The 21463-nt window shown below is 45.1% G+C and overlaps 1 protein-coding gene across 2 annotated transcripts in view; it reads left to right on the top strand.

Annotated features, from left to right (window-relative positions):
- The window catches only part of NECAB3 (N-terminal EF-hand calcium binding protein 3), a 231844-nt gene that overhangs the window by 18535 nt on the left and 191846 nt on the right, over positions 1 to 21463 (top strand). For both annotated transcript variants that reach the window (XM_063960213.1, XM_063960212.1), the window contains exon 3: positions 13698 to 13806. In XM_063960213.1, coding sequence (XP_063816283.1) covers positions 13698 to 13806 — 109 coding nt within the window. The remainder of the gene's footprint in view (positions 1 to 13697; positions 13807 to 21463) is intronic.

Raw genomic sequence — 21463 nt, 5'->3', positions numbered from 1 at the left:
GCACTTTCCGACTTTTTTAGGTAGAATCAGGATTTGACCTATACAGCTCAGTTGCCGTTTTTCCGACTTGTCAGAAAACACGTGGATCGGCGGATTAGCTGCGGATCCACGTATTTTGTCAGGTTTGCGGGCATTTGCAACAGGTTTTTGGCCCATTTTCGACAATGCTGATCCGACTTTTTTTAATGTCAGATCAGCATTGTTGAAAACTGGCTAAACCTTTCGGAAATGGCCGGAAATTGAGTACTGAACTGTTGTATCCTCTGCGTCATAGAGGATCCGACAGGAATTGAATAGACCCCATAACCTTTTTAGTTCCATGTAGATCATAATATCAACAAAAGAATGGCTTACAACTGTCTTAAGTTATGGATTCCACTGTTAAGTAACCCTGCAAACAGTGGTAGATTATAGTGGTATGTGACCCTATGCCGTTTTGATGCCATAATTACCCACCGGCACCCTAGACACATGTAATGTGCACATAACATATGTGGTGGTCTAAGCATATTAGTATACCATGCTCCATGCCGGTCATGTCTTCAAGATATTTTAATAACAATTAATTCTATCCTTATTTCCAGAAACTGGAAAAATATGAATGTACTTTTTCTACTACAGTATATAATACATTTATTTTACAAATACTGGATAGCGGTAAAACCTATTCAAATGTGTTACTGACTCTGTAGAAAAAAAAAACAACAACAACAACAGGGAGAGCAACCTAGTGTCAAATATTTTGATCATTCCCTGTATTATAAAACTCTAAAATGACATTGTAAAGTAATCATACGCATCACCACAGAAGCACAGTGCACATGATATCAGCTTTTACCCAAAACTGATCTTAGTTCCAAACCTCCTTTTGATGCTGATCTCTGCACAGCCATCATCACCGGCCACACTCGATGCGTTTCGTCATTACTGACTTCATCAGAGGCGGAAATGCATGCTATGCACATGCTCTGCATCTAGTATAGGGCAGGTGCAAGTACAGGTGACCTGTAGCAATCTAGATGCATAAGTTACAGATACAAATACGGGAGCATCTAAAGTTGCATATAGCTCTGCATACGGCAAATATACAATTTTCTCTAGTTTATTTTGAGCAATCTACGCCTGATAAAATTCCAACACTACATCTGACCCTTTTTCTTATTCTGAATGAAACAGAGGACACTTTTCCTTTATCCCCACATAAGGGATAAATGTCAATGTGATCTACTTTTACAGATTTATTTATACCTTTAGCTTAGGGACTTCAGTTATATTGAGAATAATATCTAAACTGAACTGTAATTGCTCCCTGAGGATACGTAGATCTAGCTTTTTTAACCAAGGCTTAAAATTCTCTATGTGGCTATCTTGATTTAATTTCGACCACCTGCCTATTGAGTGACACAAGAGAGCTATTATTATGCCTCAGTCTAATGAACTGTATACTTTTCTTCATATGCAAATCACGGTAAGAATCAGCATGTAAACGGTTGTTACTGGTTGTTTCTTTCCTAATATTCAAGCTAACTTTTACATATGTGAATTGGTTACTTAATGAAAATAAATAGTACATTCTTGCCAAAGTCCTAGCACCATGGTAATTCCCCAGGTTTTCTTAAACCAGGGCTTTTCAAAATGCGCAGCATTATTGGTGAGGTCTGCATTAGTCTGGCATTTAAAGTGAGATATCCCTATTTTTCTTTCATCTTGATTTTTATGCTGCATTTTTACAATTCGTATACAGAAAGCATCTATTTGAACATGTTTTGAACCTCAGATTTTAATAGCAGATCCCTATGGTTCCTTTATCTGAAGACTGCACCCCCTTCCTGTTTACTTGTTCCCTTTGTGTCTGCTGCACTGTAACCCGAAAACAAATTCCTAGTATACGCAAGTATACCTGGCCAATAAAGCTGATTCTGATTCGGATTCTGATTCGGATTACTATGAACTTTTCATTATTGTTTTTGTATTTATTTTAATCTTCAAAATTGGATAGACATTTTAATGTTTATAGCTCAAACAGTGAGTTAGGGTGTGCACACACTAGACAATTTTGTTTACGATGTGCCCGATCATAGTTCACAATGACTTCCAGTGTGTTTGCACTATGCCACTGACGATGGACACTCCTGCGCATCATCAGTGACATCCTCCGTCGGGCCTTCATGAAGGCCTGAGAGGAGAGATCGCCAGTGAGGGCCATGTTGCCGAAAGCAGCATGGCCCCCGCTTCCCCCCCACACCAATATTCGTCGCGTCTGACATTGGTAAGTGCATGGAAGTCAAACTGCAAGTCATTTAAGAGTGTTCTCCGACAATTCGGCAGTGGTGGCTTATCTGGATCGCCAAGGAGGCACAAGGAGTCGAGCTACAATGAAGGAAGCGTCATACATTATGAACTGGGCAGAAAGAAATCTGGAGTCCCTGACAGCCTTACAATGTGCTGGCAGATTATCTCAGCAGGAATCAGATCCTGCCTGGGGAATGGGAGCTGGCTATAAAAGTCTTCCTGAAAATAGTAAGAACGTTCGGTCAACCAGAAATAGATCTCATGGCGAAAGGACAGAATGCGAAGATAGCCCAGTTCTTCTCCAGATATCATCCTCCACAGACATGTGGAGTGGACGCACTTTCCCAGAAGTGGGTTTTCAGGATGGGATACGTGTTCCCACCCTTTTCGCTTATCACCCGAACATTGAAGAAAATCAGAGAAGAGAAAGTGGAAGTTATTATGATCCTTCCTTTTTGGCCGAGGAGAACTTGGTTCCCAGCAGTGTTAAGGATCGCAGTCGGGGAACCATGGACACTACCAGTAGAACCAGGGTTGCTGCAGGAGGGGCCTCTGCTATATCCAGATCAGCGGAAACTTCATTTGACGGTTTGGAAATTGAGCAGGAATTATTGAAGAAAAAAGGATTATCTGATTCAGTGATCAATCTTTTTACTCAGGGGATGGTAAATTTTATGTAATAAGGCTGATATAGCACAAGTCAATTTCTGCATGAAGGTTTTGTAAAAAGGTCTGGCGGTATCAACGATGAAGGTGCAGATAGCAGGGACGTGCGGTGAGCAAAATGGCTCAGGAGGCACTGGCTAAACCCAGAGACAGATTTACATGCAATATATGCGCCAAAGGGTACATCTGGGCATTATACACAGGTGCAGCAGTATAAACTCCTGGAAATCTGGTGAGTTTTGATCAGAGATGTGCGGAAAAGATAGCCAGGTGCCTCACCTGCCATAGACTTTTCACTCCAGAGTTTGGGCTATAAAAATTATTAGAATAATGCAAAGAAGAAATTTCAAACAAATTATTAGTATTTTTCATATATTTTATTCAGTCAAAACTCTGGTTTAAACGTAAGTATGACAGGAAAGGCTCTGCCTCACCTGCCTCACTCCACCGCACGTCACTGGCAGATAGCAGTCTTAAGTGTCTTATTGGACAGAAAATTAGCTGAGAACGAACTGGTAAAGAAGTTCTGCAAGGCCATACGATGGATAAAGCCACAGATTAGATCAGTTTTGCCTCCGTAGGACCTGCATCTGATACTTAATGCCCTGATGAAGCCTGCTTTCGAGCCACTGGAGAAGATTAATGTAAAATTATTTACTTAGAAAGTTGTGTTTCTTATTGCCATTACTCCTGCGAGAAGAACTGGTGAATTACAAGCCTTATGGGCAGAGGAACCATAGCTAAGGATTTTCCTTGATTAAAATTGTCCTAAGAACTAATCCATCTTTTTTTACCAAAAGTGGTATCAACATTTCATATCATTCAGGAGATTGGTTTGCCATAATGCTTTTCTCAACCAGCAAATGAGAAAGAGGAAAATTTACATATGCTGGACCTTGTGAGAGCAATATCTATTTAGAAAAGATAAAAGAATTCAGTAAAACAAAGAATCTTTTGGTCATACCAGTAGGAGCACGAAAGCATTATCCAACTAAAACCATTGCGAGATGGATTAAAGAAGTGATTACATTTGTGTACAAGGAGAATAGTCGTAAGGTTCCAGAGAACATCAAGGCACGCTCAACAAGGGCAGTGTCAGTTTCATGGGCCAAGAAGGCGCAGGTGTCGATTAAGGATATTTTTGCAGCCACCATGTGGTTATTAGTGCATACCGTTTCCAGACAATATGCTTTAGACATTGTTAACGCCCACTTTGGAAGTCCTCAAACAGGTCTTGTTATGAATAACTTTATTAAAGCATTATTGCTAGTTGGTGGATTATTGTTGTCCCTCCATTTTTTATTATGCTTTAGTATATCCCATAGTAAGGGGTGCCGTGAAGTAGGAAGAAGAAAACAGCAAATTATACTTACGATAATTCCTTTTCTTTGATATACTTCATGGCAGCCCATGAATTGCCTTCCCTGTTGTGGATTTTTTCTAGTATCTTCTATATGGAGAAACTCAAAAGACAAGGAGGAAGGGGAGGAGCACAGCTATATACCCAAGGTGGGCGGATCCTTTGAAAAAAACTCCTGTCTAGCTTGGGGGGAAGGGATACTAACCCATAGTGAGGGCTGTCATGAAGTATTTCAAAGAAAAGTAATTATTGTAAGTATAATTCATGTTTCTCCTTACGTCCTAGAGGATGCTGGGGACACTTCAAGAACCATGGGGTATAGACGGGATCCGCAGGAGACATGGGCACTTTAAGACTCTAAAAGGGGTGTGAACTGGCCCCTCCCTCTATGCCCCTCCTCCTGACTCCAGTTTAGAATCTGTGCCCAGTGAGACTGGATGCACACTGAGGAGCTCTCCTGAGTTTCTCTGAAAAAAGACTTTTGTTAGGTTTATTATTTGCAACAGGCTCCCTGCATCGTGGGACTGAGGGGAGAGAAGCAGACCTACTTCTGTGAGTTTCAAGGCTCTGCTTCTTAGGCTACAGGACACCATTAGCTCCTGAGGGTCTGCTCGTTCCCGGAGCCCGCCATCACCCCCCTTTCAGAGCCAGAAGTCAGAAGACAGGTGAGTAGAAGAAGATCTGAAGACTTCAGTGACGGCTTTGAGGTAACGCACAGCGGCCGTGCTGCGCGCCATGCTCCCACACACACAGCGGCACTACAGGGTGCAGGGCGCGGGGGGGCGCCCTGGGCAGCATAAACCCTCATTTTTGAGACTGCCTATGTGGTATTTAAGTGCCTAGGCACTAAATCCGGACCCTCGCCAGTATAAATAATTTAAAAAATAGCGGACTGAAGCGCGCCATTAAGGCGGTATGGCTTAGCCCTCACAGCTCTACTCAGCACCATTTTCTCTTCACAGAGCTGCAGAGACGCTGGTCCTTCCTCAACACTGCTGTATCAAGTAACAGGGTGCAAAACGGGGGGGGGGGGGGGGCACAGTTAATTTGGTGCTGGATTATTGATATAAAAGCGCTAACAGGTCTGAGGCATTATATATAAAAAGTTTCTGAACCGGTATAGGCGCTGGGTTGTGAGCTGGCACACTCCCTCTGTATTTCTCTGACAGGCTTTACTGTGGGTCTGTCCCCTATATGCCCAGTGTGTTGTGGTGTCGGTACACATGTGTCGGCATGTCTGAGGCTGAGTGCTCTTCCCAGGAGGAGACTAGATTAGGGAAAGAAACGACTGTGGGAGTGACCCTGTTGGCACCGCCGACGCCTGATTGGGTAAATGTTTTGAGTGCTTTGAATGCGAATGTGGCTCTATTAAATAAGAGATTGGATAAGTCTGAGTCTCAGACCCAGGTATGGAAGAAATCCGTGGAGGATGTATTGTCACAAGTTCAGACCCCCTCAGGGTCACAAAAGCGTTCTTTTACCCAGATAGCAGATACAAATACCGACACGGACTCTGACTCCAGTGTCTACTATAGTGATGCCAGATTAAATCCAAAACTGGCTAAAAGCATTCAGTACATGATTGTGGCGATAAAAGACGTGTTACAAACAGGGCCGGTTCCGGGGCTTCTTGCGCCCCGGGCGGCATTAGGGGGCGTGGCTTCATACAGGGGGCGTGGTCAGTTACGCCCCCTGTACTGTAGTAGGATGTGTGGTGTGCGATGACGTCATCGCGCACTGCACAGCAAAGGTCCTGTCCACGAAGGAAAACTAGACGCTAAGCGTCTAGTTCCCTTCGTGGAGAGGACCTTTGCTGTGCGGTGCACGATGATGTCAACGCGCACCGCACATCATTACAGTAAAGGTCCTCTCCACAAAGGGAAACTAGATGCGTAGCGTCTAGTTTCCCTTCACAGCGGGCAGCGGCAGCGGGGTGCACAGCAGCAGCGGATCTTGCTATGGTGCGGCACCCTCCGGAAGGCGCCGGCGCCCCGGGCAAAAGTCCTGCTTGCCCGTGGCAAGATCCGCTACTGGTTACATATCACGGAGGACTCTGCTGTTCCTGATACAAGGGTCTGTATGTTTAAAGGAAAGAAACCTGAGGTAACGTTTCCTCCCTCTCATGAACTGAACGCTATTTTTGAACAGCTTTGGGAAAATCCTGACAAGAAGTTTCAGATTCCCAAGAGAATTCCGGTGGCATATCCGTTCCCCTCTGGGGATAGGGAAAAGTGGGAGTTACCCCCCATTGTGAACAAAGCTCTATCACGGCTATCCAAAAAGGTGGCTCTTCCGTCCCCTGACACGGCAGCCCTAAAGGAACCTGCGGATCGTAAGCAGGAAAATACATTGAAATCCATTTATGTCACTACGGGTATGCTACTCAGACCTGCCGTTGCTTCGGCGTGGGTGAGTAGCGCTATTGAAAAGTGGGCAGATAACTTGTCATCTGAGTTATATACCCTGGATAGGGATAGCATTCTTTTGACACTGGGTCATATCAGGGATGCTGCAGCCTACCTTAAGGAAGCTGCGAGGGACATTGGACTTTTGGGATCAAGGGCCAATGCTATGGCAGTCTCAGCTAGGAGAGCATTGTGGATTCATCAATGGAATGCTGATGCTGGCTCTAAGAAGGCTATGGAGTCTCTGCCGTATAAAGGTGGTGTCTTGATTGGTGACGGCCTCGCTGACTGGTATCTACGGCTACCGCGGGTAAGTCATCCTTTTTACCTTATGTTCCTGCTCAACAAAAGAAAACGCACCACTATCAGATGCAATCCTTTCGGTCCAATAAATACAAGAGAGGACGAGGGTCTTCCTTCCTTGCTTCTAGAGGAAGAGGAAAGGGAAAAAGGTCACTGGCTGTGGCAGGTTCCCAAGAGCAGAAGTCCTCTCCGGCTTCTACCAAATCCACCGCATGACGCTGGGACTCCTCTGCGGGAGTCCGCACCAGTGGTGGCACGTCTCCGACTCTTCAGTCATTTCTGGATTCGTTCGGCCCTAGACCCATGGGTATTAGAAATAGTGTCCCAAAGGTACAAGCTTGTAATCAAGACGTGCCCTCTCGACGATTTTTCAAATCAGCCTTACCAGTTTCTCTTCCGGACAGGGAGGTGGTATGCGGTGCTATACAAAAGCTATGTCAAAATCAAGTCATTGTCACGGTGCCCCCGTCACAACAGGGAGAAGGCTTTTATTCGAGCCTGTTCGTGATCCCGAAGCCGGACGGCTCGGTCAGGCCTATTCAGAACTTAAAATCCCTCAATTTCTATCTAAAAAATTCAAATTCAAGATGGAGTCTCTCCGAGCAGTGATCTCCAGTCTGGAGGAAGGGGATTTTATGGTGTCGGTCGACATAAAGGATGCCTACTTACACGTCCCAGTATATCCTCCACATCAGGCTTACCTGAGGTTTGCCGTTCAGGATTGTCATTACCAACTTCAGACATTGCCGTTTGGTCTGTCCACGGCTCCGAGGGTTTTCACCAAAGTTATGGCGGAAATTATGGTTCTCCTGCGCAAGCAAGGAGTCACAATTATCCCGTACTTGGACGATCTCCTGATAAAAGCAAGGTCCAAGGAACAATTACTGCAGAGCATGACGCTCTCCCTGACAATTCTGCAACAACATGGTTGGCTCCTAAACTTGCCAAAATCACAGTTGGTTCACAGTTGACAAGGCTGTCGTTCTTGGGTATGATTCTGGACACGGAATTACAGGGAGTTTTTCTTCCAGTGGAAAAGGCTCTGGAAATTCAGAACCTGGTCAAACAGATTCTGAAGCCAGCAAGAGTGTCGATTCATCAATGCACTCGGTTGCTAGGGAAGATGGTGGCGGCCTACGAGGCCATTCAGTTTGGCAGATTCCATGCCAGAGTGTTTCAGTGGGACCTGTTGGACAAATGGTCTGGATCCCATCTGCACATGCACCGACAGATAATCCTGTCTTCCAAGACCAGAATCTCACTCCTGTGGTGGCTGCACAGCTCTCACCTCCTAGAGGGACGCAGATTCGGGATCCAGAACTGGATCCTGGTAACCACGGATGCGAGTCTCCGAGGCTGGGGTGCAGTCACACAGGGGGAAAATTTCCAGGGAAAATGGACAAGCCAGGAAGCTTGTCTACACATAAACATTCTGGAATTAAGGGCCATTTACAACGGCCTTCTACAAGCGGAACATCTTCGCGATCTGCCCGTCTTGATTCAGTCGGACAACATAACAGCAGTGGCGTACGTAAACCGCCAGGGCGGAACGAAGAGCAGAGCGGCAATGGCAGAAGCCACAAAAGTTTTCAGCTGGGCAGAAAGGCATGTAAGCGCTCTGTCAGCGGTCTTCATTCCGGGTGTGGACAACTGGGAAGCAGACTTCCTCAGCAGACACGATCTCCATCCAGGAGAGTGGGGTCTTCATCAAGAGGTCTTTGCAGAAGTGACAAGTCGTTGGGGAATTCCTCAAATAGACATGATGGCGTCTCGCCTCAACAAGAAACTTCCGGGATATTGTTCCAGGTCGAGGGACCCTCAAGCAATAGCAGTGGACGCCCTAGTGACACCGTGGGTGTTTCAGTCGGTATATGTGTTCCCTCCGATTCCGCTCATTCCAAAAGTGTTAAAGATCATAAGAAGAAAAAGGGTTCATGCAATCCTCATTGTTCCAGACTGGCCAAGGAGGGCCTGGTATCCAGATCTTCAGGAATTGCTCATAGGAGATCCCTGGCCTCTTACTCTGAGGGAGGATCTGTTACAGCAGGGGCCGTGCGTGTTCCAAGACTTACCGCGGCTTCGTTTGACGGCTTGGAGGTTGAGCGCAGGATCCTAGCCCGAAAGGGTATTCCGGGTGAAGTAATTCCCATTCTGCTTCAGGCTAGAAAAGAGGTAACGGCGAAACATTATCACCGTATTTGGAGAAAATATGTGTCTTGGTGTGAATCCAAGGAGGCTCCTACGGAAGAATTTCAGCTGGACCGTTTTCTCCATTTTCTGCAAGCAGGGGAGGATGCGGGCCTAAAGTTAGGCTCAATTAAAGTACAAATTTCGGCCTTGTCAATTTTCTTTCAAAAAGAATTGGCTTCCCTTCCAGAAGTTCAGACTTTCGTGAAAGGCGTGCTGCACATCCAACCTCCCTTTGTGCCCCCGGTGGCACCATGGGATCTTAATGTGGTGTTGCAGTTCCTGCAATCTCATTGGTTTGAGCCTTTACGTAAGGTAGAGTTGAAATACGTCACTTGGAAAGTGATCATGCTGTTGGCCTTGGCCTCTGCAAGGCGGGTGTCTGAATTGGCGGCTTTGTCTCACAAGAGCCCCTATTTGATCTTCCATGAAGATAGAGCGGAGTTGAGAAATCGTCAGCAATTTCTGCCTAAAGTGGTGTCATTGTTTCACATGAACCAACCTATTGTGGTGCCAGTGGCTACTGATGCCTTAGCGGAATCAAAGTCTCCAGATGTGGTCAGAGCTTTGAAAATTTATGTAGCCAGAACGGCTCAGATTAGGAAAACGGAGGCTCTGTTTGTCCTGTATGATCCCAACAAGATTGGGGCGCCTGCTTCCAAGCAAACTATTGCACGCTGGATCTGTAATACGATTCGGCAAGCTCATTATACGGCTGGATTGCCGTTACCGAAATCGGTGAAGGCCCATTCTACCAGAAAGGTGGGCTCACCATGGGCGGCTGCCCGGGGGGGTCTCAGCATTACAGCTTTGCCGAGCAGCTACTTGGTAGGGTTCAAACACTTTTGCAAAGTTTTACAAGTTTGATACCATGGCTAAGGAAGACCTCTTGTTTGGTCAATCGGTGCTGCAGAGTCATCCGCACTCTCCCGCCCGTTCTTCAGCTTTGGTATAAACCCCATGGTTCTTGAAGTGTCCCCAGCATCCTCTAGGATGTAAGGAGAAAATAGGATTTTAATACCTACTGGTAAATCCTTTTCTCTTAGTCTGTAGAGGATGCTGGGCGCCCGTCCCAGTGCGTACTGTATCTGCAGTTATTGGTTATGGTTACACACGTGTTGTGTTGCGGTTATAGTCAGCCTGTTGCTGTCATTGTTCATGCCGTTGCATGCGTTGGATTGAATGCTATGTTGTACGGCATGTTTGAGGTGTGAGCTGGTATGTATCTCACCTTAATTTAAATCAAAATAAATCCTTTTTCCTCTAAATGTCCGTCTCCCTGGGCACAGTTCCTAGAACTGGAGCCTGGAGGAGGGGCATAGAGGGAGGAGCCAGTTCACACCCCTTTTAAAGTCTTAAAGTGTCAATGTCTCCTGCGGATCCCGTCTATACCCCCATGGTTCTTGAAGTGTCCCCAGCATCCTCTACGGACTAAGAGAAAAGGATTTACTGGTAGGTATTAAAATCCTATTTTTTTTTTCAATCAGAAAGCTTTATTCTATCCATTGACTGCAGTTTTGGGTCACCCCACATTTTTCCACCTAGCACTGGACAGACATATGAGATGTGGATTGGGTATATTTATTACAATCCACATCTCAGATGCAGATAGGATGTATTAAAATCGGAATGCAGTTAATTTTCCGGCAGTCGTGATGCCGGCGATCAGGATACCGACGCTGGAATCCCTACTGCTGACAATACTGACAGCCTGAATCCCAGCTAACAGGGACTATTCCCACTCGTGGGTGTCCACGACACCCATAGAGTGGGAATAGAACCTGTGCTGACTGCAGCGAGCCACTGAGCCCAAGGTGAGCGCAGCAAGCATGCAAGGGGACTCTTTGCGCTCACCCTGCTGCTGGCATACTGATGACTTGGATGCCGTTGTCGGTAAGTCTTACTGAGCCCTTAAAATCATACGAATTCACAATGCAATATTTCAATATATTGCAAGGATGTATCAAATATCGCATGGAGGGACACAGCTTGTGAGATAACTCTGCACTTGTGAATCCTCTACCTGCACTTCTCACAATTTTTTCGCAAATAATACCCTGAGCCTGTGCCTGCGCATGCACCACTGGCTTGAACCTGGTCTGTCTTCGCAGCATCTCCGTTTACTTTATAGATCAGATGACCGAGTTTACAGAGTACAGGTGATCAGATGACTGGCTTGCTCAGCAATCACAGGTCCCTAGGTAAAGATGTTATTTTTTATTTTATATTCTGACTTTTTTTTAAATCTGTAATCAACTTGTGGTCTATCAGACACACATGGCTGATCACAGAAGCCTACTCTGGCCTCTGCTTTCCCTGCCAGAAGGCTAAGCAGGAGTAGTGAGACAGAGGAAAAGCCTGCATTACACCATCTGAAGATGGCGTTATTATCGCAGGGCTCCCTCTGGGTATTTTTTTACAATTAGATTTACATAAGTGTTAAGTATAGGAAATTTGAATTTAAGGGATTGGAGCAGAATGTTGTAAATTCTCCTCCAATTACTCCTACATACATTCCTGTTTTACTAAAATATTGTCAAAAGGTTGTGCTCTTTTGTACATTACATTATGCATTTTCTATTAGAGCCTGAATTATACACTAGCTGACAACATTAAGGGTAATTCAGATCTGATCGCTGCTGTATGTTTTCGCACAGCGGGCGATCAGATCTGAACTGCGTATGCGGCTTATGCACCGTAATGCGCAGACGCGGCGGACGGCTGCAAAGGGGATCGCCGATCAGCAACGGGATTGTGCGAAGGATCCATTCAGAAGGGGGTTCGCAAGGGGATTGACAGGATTGTGGGTGGCAACTGACCGTTTTCAGGGAGTGTCTGGAAAAACGCTGGCAGGATCAAACGTTTTCATGGAGGGTGTCTGACGTCAAATGCGGTCCCGAACAGGCTGATGTGATCGCAGTGGCTGAGTAAGTCCTGGGCTGCGCAGAGATTGCACAAAATCAGTCTGTGCAGCTTTGCTACACATGCGATCGCACACTTGCACAGCGAAAATACACTCCCCCTGTAGATGGCAACAATCTGATCGCAGGACTGCAAAAATCGCTGCCTAGCTGATCTGAATTACCCCCATTGTCCACTAACTGCCAGAATTGGGAGTCTGTACAGCACAATAGTAGTCATAATGGAGTCTGTACTGTAATCATTAGCCATAGATTGTGATCTGTGTTATACAGAACACTAACTATCCAACTGATGTATGCTTTTGTTTACGTGACAACAAGGCTAATATTTAAAATTGTAACTCATTGTTTTTCATGTATTCTTAAATAATAACTAAAACATTGGAATAAACAGCTGTTATGGAGAGGAGCAACTTGGAGTTCAGTATTAGGAATTACACATTTTGAAGCTGGTGCAGAGTTGAACATAAGCTCATTTGCATCGTGTATCTTGCTTAAATTTGCATTGCGCATGCTAAGCAAATAAGCGCATACTACTAAGAGAATGCATTGTCAAATGCATTCTGATTGTACTTATGACCAGGGAGGTAAAACAGGGTTGTAATGGGGCATCCTCGTGTATGCAAACTTCAGTAGGGCGTGTTCAAGCAGATGTGGTCCATGCAGACCTGGGCCTAAGCGTTTATAGGCCTGTTAGGAGGAGCATCTTTTGCATTAGTATAGGGCAGGTGCATGCACTCACTGATGACAGTGGCTACTAATATATCAGATGCATATTCCGCCTCTGCATCTCATGGTGTGTATAGCTCCATATATGTGAGAAAATATGCAATGTGTCAGAGCAAGCTTCTTTTTGAGTAAGATTAATTATCTTCTATATTATTATAGAAAACTATGTTTGGGATAATGTAACATTATAGGTTTGGATTAGAGATGTAAAGACAACTGATGCATCCCTCCTGTTACATGAATGCTGAGTATTATTAATTGTGGTGACTTGTGTTAGTGGTGATATGTGTTAGTGGTCACTTGTAGTGGTAATATCTGGAAATGGTGATATGTGGAAGCGGTGATTTCTGGTAATGGTGATATGTGATAGTGGTGATATTTGGTAGTGGTGATATGTGATAGTGGTGATGTATGGTAATGTCCTAGTGGTGATATGTGATAGTGCTTACTTGTAGTGGTGATATGTGGTAACAGTGATTTGTGTAAAAGGTGATATGTGATAGTGGTGACTTGTAGTGGTGATGTGTGGAAATGATGATATGTGGAAGAGGTGATTTCTGGTAGTGGTGATATGTGATAGTGGTGATATTTGGTAGAGGTGATATGTGGTAATAGTGATATGTGGTAACAGTGATTTGTGGAAATGGTGATATGTGCTAGTGGTGATATGTGATAGTGGTGACTTGTAGTGGTAATATGTTGTAATGGTGATACAGTATGTGGCAGTGGTGATATGTGGTAATGCTTACATGTGGTAATGGTGATATATGGTAGGGGTGATATGTAGAGACAGGCATTACCTTTGTTTTATACTGTATGATGTATCTCTTCCAGATGATGGCAAACTGTCCTTTGAAGAGTTCCAGAGTTATTTTTGTGACGGGGTTCTCAATAAAGAGGATCTGCACAAGATGTTCATCCGAATAGACAAGCAGCAAACCAAGTAAGTAAAAAACTACCATACAGTATATGGGACTATTAGGGGTCTATTTACTAAGCCTTGTATGGAGATAAAGTCAACGGAGAAAAAGTACCAGCCAATCAGCTCCTAACTGCCATGTCATAGGCTGTGTTTGAAAAATGACAGGGGCTGATTGGCTGGTACTTTATCTCCGTCGACTTTATCTCCATCCAAGGCTTAGTAAATCGACCCCTGGTAATCGAGTTTTATCAGTTACTGTAATTACTACAGTATGTATGTGGGCATATATTAATAGTGTCATCAGCAGGCCTGGCTTTACATACCCCCTCCCTCCATGCACTTTTTATGTGACCGTTCTCACCCCCCACAAAGTTCTTGAATAAACTTAGAAGATTCAGTTACTGAATGGCTGGGTATTTAAGCGTGATGGAATATAAGACTCAAGGCTGGGACAGGTGGTGTGTTAAACGTCATCAGTTTGGTTCCCAATTTGGGATTGTGGTGTGGGGTCAGATTGGTCATCTTATAGCTGTGTGGAGATTTGGTGTGTGTTCAGGTTTCTGTATATATTTTTTTTTGGTATGTTATTTTGTCGGCTTGGTAAGTAGAATAGCAGTCCAGTAGCCATCTTGCTGCACTAGTGAGGTGAGATGCACTCCCCTTCAATATATTTGGTGGGCTGATTCCACCCTACTGGGGTCAGCAGCCCCACCTGACAAGGTGGGCTTTGTGTGTGTTATTGCCATTGGCATGGGAGTTGGAGACCTCTTACTTCTCTGCAGTTGTTGTTAGGGCAAAAGGCCCATGCACATGTTGTTTGAAGTTATCTTGTATTAAGTCAACTGGCTCCGCTGATTAGCAGGCCGCTGTTACTTACGCCGTCATACTATTTTATTGAACATATAATGAAACGGACCAATTTCACGCCTCTTATGTCTCGCATCATTATTTATGTGATATAGTTTTATATCATGTTTTGTCTATGTTTATACAGTATGACATTGGAGTAGTAGCTGTCATCAGCCACTAGAGCGTTTATTACTGTTTACCTATAAGTAACATACAGTAATATACATAGTTAAAACATGTACACAGTCCCTAAATGTAGTATAGAATGTTAGTGCAATTATTTTTCATACATTTAATTATGTATTAAATAATTTAAGTAATCATTACAGAGCACTCAGCACTACGGCGTTTGTTTAGAAATGGGTTGGGACCTGCCTGAATCTGATTACCCACCATTGAACAGCAGCTGCAATACATGATAAATGCAATCACTTACTGCAGCCAAATACACAGCACCACAGCGCAAGCACTCAACAAGGGTACGTTTTACTGGTAATTAGAATCAGTGGGTTCCATTTGCATACTTATTTACATGTTTATTAAGAAACTAGTAATATCCTATATCTTGACACCAGTGAGCAAGGGTTCTAGGGCCCGATTCAGACCTGATCGCTGTTGTGCGAAATGGCACAGGGTCTGATTATTGTACAGCAATGTGCAGGCGCGACGCCAAACAGCGACAGGATGTTGTGAAAGTTTTGATTGCAAGGGGTTCGCAAGGGGATTGACAGGAAGAGGAGGTTTTCAGGTGGTAACTGGCCGTTTTGTGGGAGTGTTAGGAAAAACGCAGGCGTTCCCAGGTGTTTTCTGGGAGTGTATGTGATATCAGCTCCGGCCCTGGTCAGCCTGTTTGTATCGTACTGCAGGAGTAAGTCCTAGGCTACGAACAGACTGCACAGTATGGAAAAATCATTAGATGGTGAGTGAGTTGTGAACGGATTTGCAGCATACTTACCGACTTTTTGGCTGCTCTCTCCGTGACGAGGGTAGTGACGAGAAGAGGGGGCGGAGCAGAGGCGGAACAGGGGCGGGACAGAGACAGGGTGGGGGCGTGGCTGATGTATTGTGTCATTTAAGCCACACCCCCACTGCTTAATGCCGCTATTACCGGCATTATACTGCAGGGGGAGTGGCAATGATGACGCGATTCAACAAGAATCGTGTCATCGACTGGCCGGACCACCCACTTTACTCACAAAGTGGGCGGCCGGGCAGGGGGGCGCACAGAAATCGGGAGAGTTGCCTGCTTTTCCAGGGGGCCGGGAGGGTCACCCGATTTTCGGGAGCATCCCGGCCATTCCGGGAGAGTAGGCAAGTATGATTTGCAGATGTACGCTGCCTGGCGAAGTTTTCGCACGGCATACACATGTATTCTCATACTTGCACGGGGCGGGTTTTCACCATCCCTGGGTGGCGACTATCTGAATTAATCAATGTAGGCCTGTTTATCTTCCTGATTAACTGTGAAGATGTATAAAATATTTCATCTTGTGATGATGGCTATATGAAATACGCTTATATAATACATGGAAATTAGCCGTTTTTGCATCCACTTGAACAATTTCCATATATGTTCAATGTTTACACATGCTGGAAATCGATACGCTATAAATATATCAATTTTTAATTATCACACAATATACTACGATCTTTTAGCAGCATAAATATACTGAAATGTTAGCGGTTATGTGAAATTTAATTTTCATGTATTGTGTCCTATATTTTATGAAATGATCCAGCCGCATTGTGTGCTTGAAAATAGCTGCAGATTGCAATCTGTATTCATGTATCCATGTGTCTGCTCCACTCCCATACATCTACTTGTGAGAGAGGCCATTAGCACTATCAATAGACATTTGCATATTTACATGTATTATCATGAGTAAGAACTGGCATACTGTAGCTGACCAGGTATGAAATATTTTATGACTAGGGTAGGCCCAGTATTACAGCAAGAACACAGTATAGTTTTCATATGCACTGTTCTAAAGGTAATGTGTTAATAAAATGCCCCATAAGGTTATTTACTTTGGTACCATATGTTTGCAGATGAGCCAGTAAACTGTTTTTTTCCTTTTTTATAGCATAATAGGCAAAGGTTAAGCACAAAGAAATCATCAAAACAGGGATTTCTTTCTAACCATTTAAATAACATAAAGTATTCTCAGTGCTAATTGTCAGAGTTTGCAAATTTGACTGCATCCTTCTATAATTTGGCAGAGCACCCAATATCAGAGCCGTCTTAACAGCAGTGTGGGCCCCTGGGCACAGCAATGCACTGGGACCCCTACTCACCCATCAGTGGTAGGGGTGGGGGGTTCTATCAGCAGCAGCTTTGATGTCCCGCGGGCAGTAGGGGGATTCTATCTTCCGCTCAGCATGTAGGACCTGGAGAAATAATTTCTGCTAATTACTCCTTTACTGCACAGATGGTGGGAGATGGGGCGGAAGGGAGAACACTAAACTGTAGAAGGGGACATTGCGCTAAATGAAGGGCAGAGCCGTACCTAGGTGTGTGCCAGAGGGGCATTGCGCACAGCGCAACTGCACTGTGGGCGCACCATCTGGCAGCACCACCCGCACGGCCGCTGCCCGCCACCCACTCTCATTGCCTCCTGTCTCCCACTGGCCGCCGCTGCGGTGCTGTCAGAAACCCCCCCCTGAGGGAGACGGAGACACCTCTGCCTCCTTGATTCCCGCAACGATGATCGGCGCTGCACTCTCTCTATAGATAGAGCGCTGCGCTGCTCAACACAGCACGCCCTCCCCACCAGCAGTGATGAGGCTATTACCGGGGTCATCGGAGCATGCTGCACGGCACCTCGCACACAGACAGGGGGGGGGGGGGGGGGCGGGGAGAACACGAGACCTGGCTTGGGAATCACTCCAATAATACAGAGCGCTGTGCCCGCCCCCTCACGCTGCCCAATCACGGCGCTCCTAAAATCCTTATTTGCCTCTAGTCACTTACAGTGTTAACGCTTCCAGTGCTGAGAGTCTGCACAGACTGAGCTGGGTGTAGTGACGGCCAAGGATGTGCCATCGATGGTCTAAATGGTCTAAGACCCTAGGTAGGTAGCCATGATCGATGATGTAGCCATGGGAGAGGGTAATGGGAGTCCTGGCTGTGACACCGACTGCTGGGGCGGGCGACTGAGGCTGTTCTGCATTGGAGCCTGCTGCTATTTTATTACATTCAATTTCAGACGGACTGATGAGACATTGCTGCACCAAACTGTAATGATAGATTTCTGCACCAAATGAAAATACATTTATTTTTAAAATGGCATCAGGTCATTAAATATATTTTGAAATGATTTGCAGGGATTATGACACTGCACCAGAGCCGTAACTTGGTGTGTGCCAGATGGGCATTGCAAACAGCGCAACTGCACTGTGGGTGCACCATCTGGCAGCACCACCCGCACGGCCGCTGCCCGCCGCCCACTCTCATTGCCTCCTGTCTCCCACTGGCCGCCGCTGCAGTGCTGTCAGAAACACCCCCTGAGGGAGACGGAGACACCTCTGTCTCCTTGATTCCCGCAACGATGATCGGCGCTGCCAGCAGCTCCTATAGATAGAGAGCGCTGCGCTGCTCAACAAAGCTCTCCTGCGCTACGGCTGGCAGCTTTGGGCACCCGGCATCAGGGTAAGCGGTAGGACCGGCAGTGGTGGCAGGCACTAAACAGCAATGCACAAAGGGGACGCTGTCTGCCGTAATGTGTAAAAAGGGGACGCTGCCTGCCGTAATGTGTAAAAAGGGGCTCTACCTGGTGTAGTGGCGCTACTGTGCGGCGTAATTTGAATAATGGAGACTACTGTGCACCGTTATGAATTGGTATTATTTTGTGGCCACACCCCTTTCCCAAGAAGCCACGCCCCTATATTTTTTGCTCGCGTCTGCGGCGCGTACTGCCGCCGGTTTACATTAAGGGGGGGGCGCCGATGCCGTCTCTTGCACACAGCGCTAAAATGTCTAGTTACGGCACTGATGAAGGGGCCAGGGTATGTGACTTCCAGGGTGGTAGGGGATGTTTAATACACAGGGGAGGGGTCAATAGTGGAGTGGGAATAATATTCATAGTTTTCTGGTGGGAGGGCAGCTTACTTTACTGCAGATATCTCCAGTTCCTGGAAATATTTCTTAGCTTTAATGGCATAAAAAAAAAACTAGAGAGTCTCACCTTTCACGAGGTACTGGGGACTTGGGGATCAGAGTTCAGGAGCCAGAACAATCCACCAACGAAAATATAAAACTGCATATCAGGCGTGTGGAGCTGGAGCAGGGACCAGCTGCTTGAAAGCTGATATCTCTGGTTCTGGGCATAGTAGAGACAAGCTGCCAGTGTTCACCAAAAGAGGAGAGTCTCAGGTTTTGGAGTATACCCTTAGAAAACTCTAAGTCAGACAGAACTCAAGATATCTGGCTGGGAAGAGCAATTAACAGGCTTGGATGGGGACCGCTGCTTTGAAGTCGGATATCTCTGGTTCCTCTGGGCCGATTTTCAAAAATCTGGTACCCCTGGAAAGAGGGGATCCTCAGCTATCAGCCTAGGGCCCTTTAATTCCTGGGGCCCTTGGGCAAGAGCCCATTGAACCCATATGAAAAGACGGCCCTGCCCAATATCCTCGAACGGCAGGTCAGCTGCCAGGTCATGTTCATTCATTCCACAGTAACTTAGCCCATTAATCATTACAGCAGCACCCACCCTGTGTTAGTAAAAGTACGTTTTCTTGAACATAAAATTCTCTGACTAACTAACAGTAGGACAAAATAAGACTTTATCTATAAACAGGTATAGCTTTCCTTTAGTCAACTGGTACCCAGAGTCATTCATTCATATGGAATAGGCAGGCCATTTCCATGCATTATTTATTATAGTGTATAATTTATTCCAACTGCAAATCACACAATGAACAATTTCAAAGACACATGTGAGCAAAGTTCACAGCAGGATAACCACAATATAAAAATCAATAGGATATTTAGGCTTGGTGAGAAATGTGGTTGGAAGATGGCTGCTGTTGGCTGCAGTAAAACCTGAAGTGATCCAGCTGCTGACAGTGCTGCCGAGGGGTGGAGGGAGCAGGTACTAATTACCCAGCCCTAAGCTTGTTGAAGGGGCCCAGGTCCATTGCCGATTACCCCCACCTCCCTCCCTCTTCGCCCTCTCTCAACTTTCAGTGGTAGCAGCGGGTCCAGTGAGGCACCTCTGCCTGCACCTGATGTGTGGGGAGAGCGATTGTACTGATCCACCCCCCCCATCTGCCCCTGGCTGGCCCAACAAATGCATTTTAACACACTGTAGGGAGTCATTAGGCCACACACCCTACACTACTCTGGCTCGGCAGGACTCTTGTCTACTGGAGCCAATCACTTAACGAATGGATCTCATCTAATGTGGCCATCCATGTTTACTGTATATCCAAATTAAATGATAACTCTTTGATTTAAGAGGATTAGCCCATGTATGGCCAACCAGTGTATCTAACTATTCAAAGAATACAAGTGAGTCTGTCTCTTGCAAAATAACACTTAAACTGGATACACACTATACAATTATCTGGCAGATCATTTGTCCAAACTGGTAATGTATTGGAGCAAATGACAATTGATTTTTGTTGGTTTTCCAGTGTATGAGAAGAAATGGTGGTTTGAATTTGCTTCCATTCATTGCGAGATTTTCATTCCAACCAGCCATATTGGAGAGATGGTTTGATAGTTAATTATATAGTGTGAACCCATCTTAAGATGGTTGCAATAAGAGTAAAGCTGGCCATACACTAGACCACAGGTTGTCAAACTCGGTCCTCAGGACCCAGTGCATGTTTTGCAGGTCTCCTCACAGAATCACAAGTGAAATAATTAGCTCCACCTGTGGACCTTTTAAAATTTGTCAGTGAATAATTAATACACCTGTGTACCTGCTGGGTTACCTGCAAAACATGCACTGTGTGGGGTCCTGAGGACCGAGTTTGAGAACCTATGCACTGGACTAACTTTCATCCAGCCATCCAACTAGTTAGATAGTTGAAATTAAAATCTGGTAAATTATGGGAGCAAGGGACAGAAACTGTTGTTTAGATAAACTGTTAAAATCAAACAGATTTATCCAACTTTTCTGAATGACCATTTTCGTTTATTTTCTGGTCTTTGGGAGCAAATTGCTGATTGTCAACTGCTCCCATACATTACCAGATTTTCATTTCAACCAACCAACCAACCAACCAACCAACCAACCAACCAACCAGTTGTATGGTCTTTGGGAGCAAATTGCTGATTGTCAACTGCTCCCATACATTACCAGATTTTCATTTCAACCAACCAACCAACCAACCAACCAACCAACCAACCAACCAACCAACTAGTTTGATGGTTGTATAGTGTATGGCCAGCTTAGATAGGTGCAGTAAGACAGAACAGTTTCCCTAATCTTTTACAGATGAGGATCTTGTGATATAAGTATTTTAAAACGTCAGTTGTCAGTGACTAAACAATGTATTTAATCTTTTATTTCAAATCATTCTAAAGAAAATTGAATTCAGTTCTGTATGATGGCCAAAAAGATCTTCAGAAGATTAAGATATAGAGCTGTAGAGCTATTTTGTTGAAACAGTAGCTTTAATAAATCACAAAAGACAAACAGCCAGAACGTAATTGTGCATTTCTGATAGATTCGTGCTCTGTATTGTAATATTAGATAAGGGATTGGTGTACGGAGAGAGAGGATGCAGTAAAGAGATATCATTGTAAGTTATTGGAGCTGTTAATGGAGATGCAGAGAGCTTGTGAAGTTTGGGAGAGAGGAGCATTAAGTAGCCAAAAAGA

This window comes from Pseudophryne corroboree, chromosome 3, assembly GCF_028390025.1.
Source record: "Pseudophryne corroboree isolate aPseCor3 chromosome 3, aPseCor3.hap2, whole genome shotgun sequence".
In the NCBI taxonomy this organism is placed as follows: Eukaryota; Metazoa; Chordata; class Amphibia; order Anura; family Myobatrachidae; genus Pseudophryne; species Pseudophryne corroboree.
Note: the sequence above shows the minus strand (reverse complement) of the source record. Positions and strands in the feature narration are given on the sequence as shown.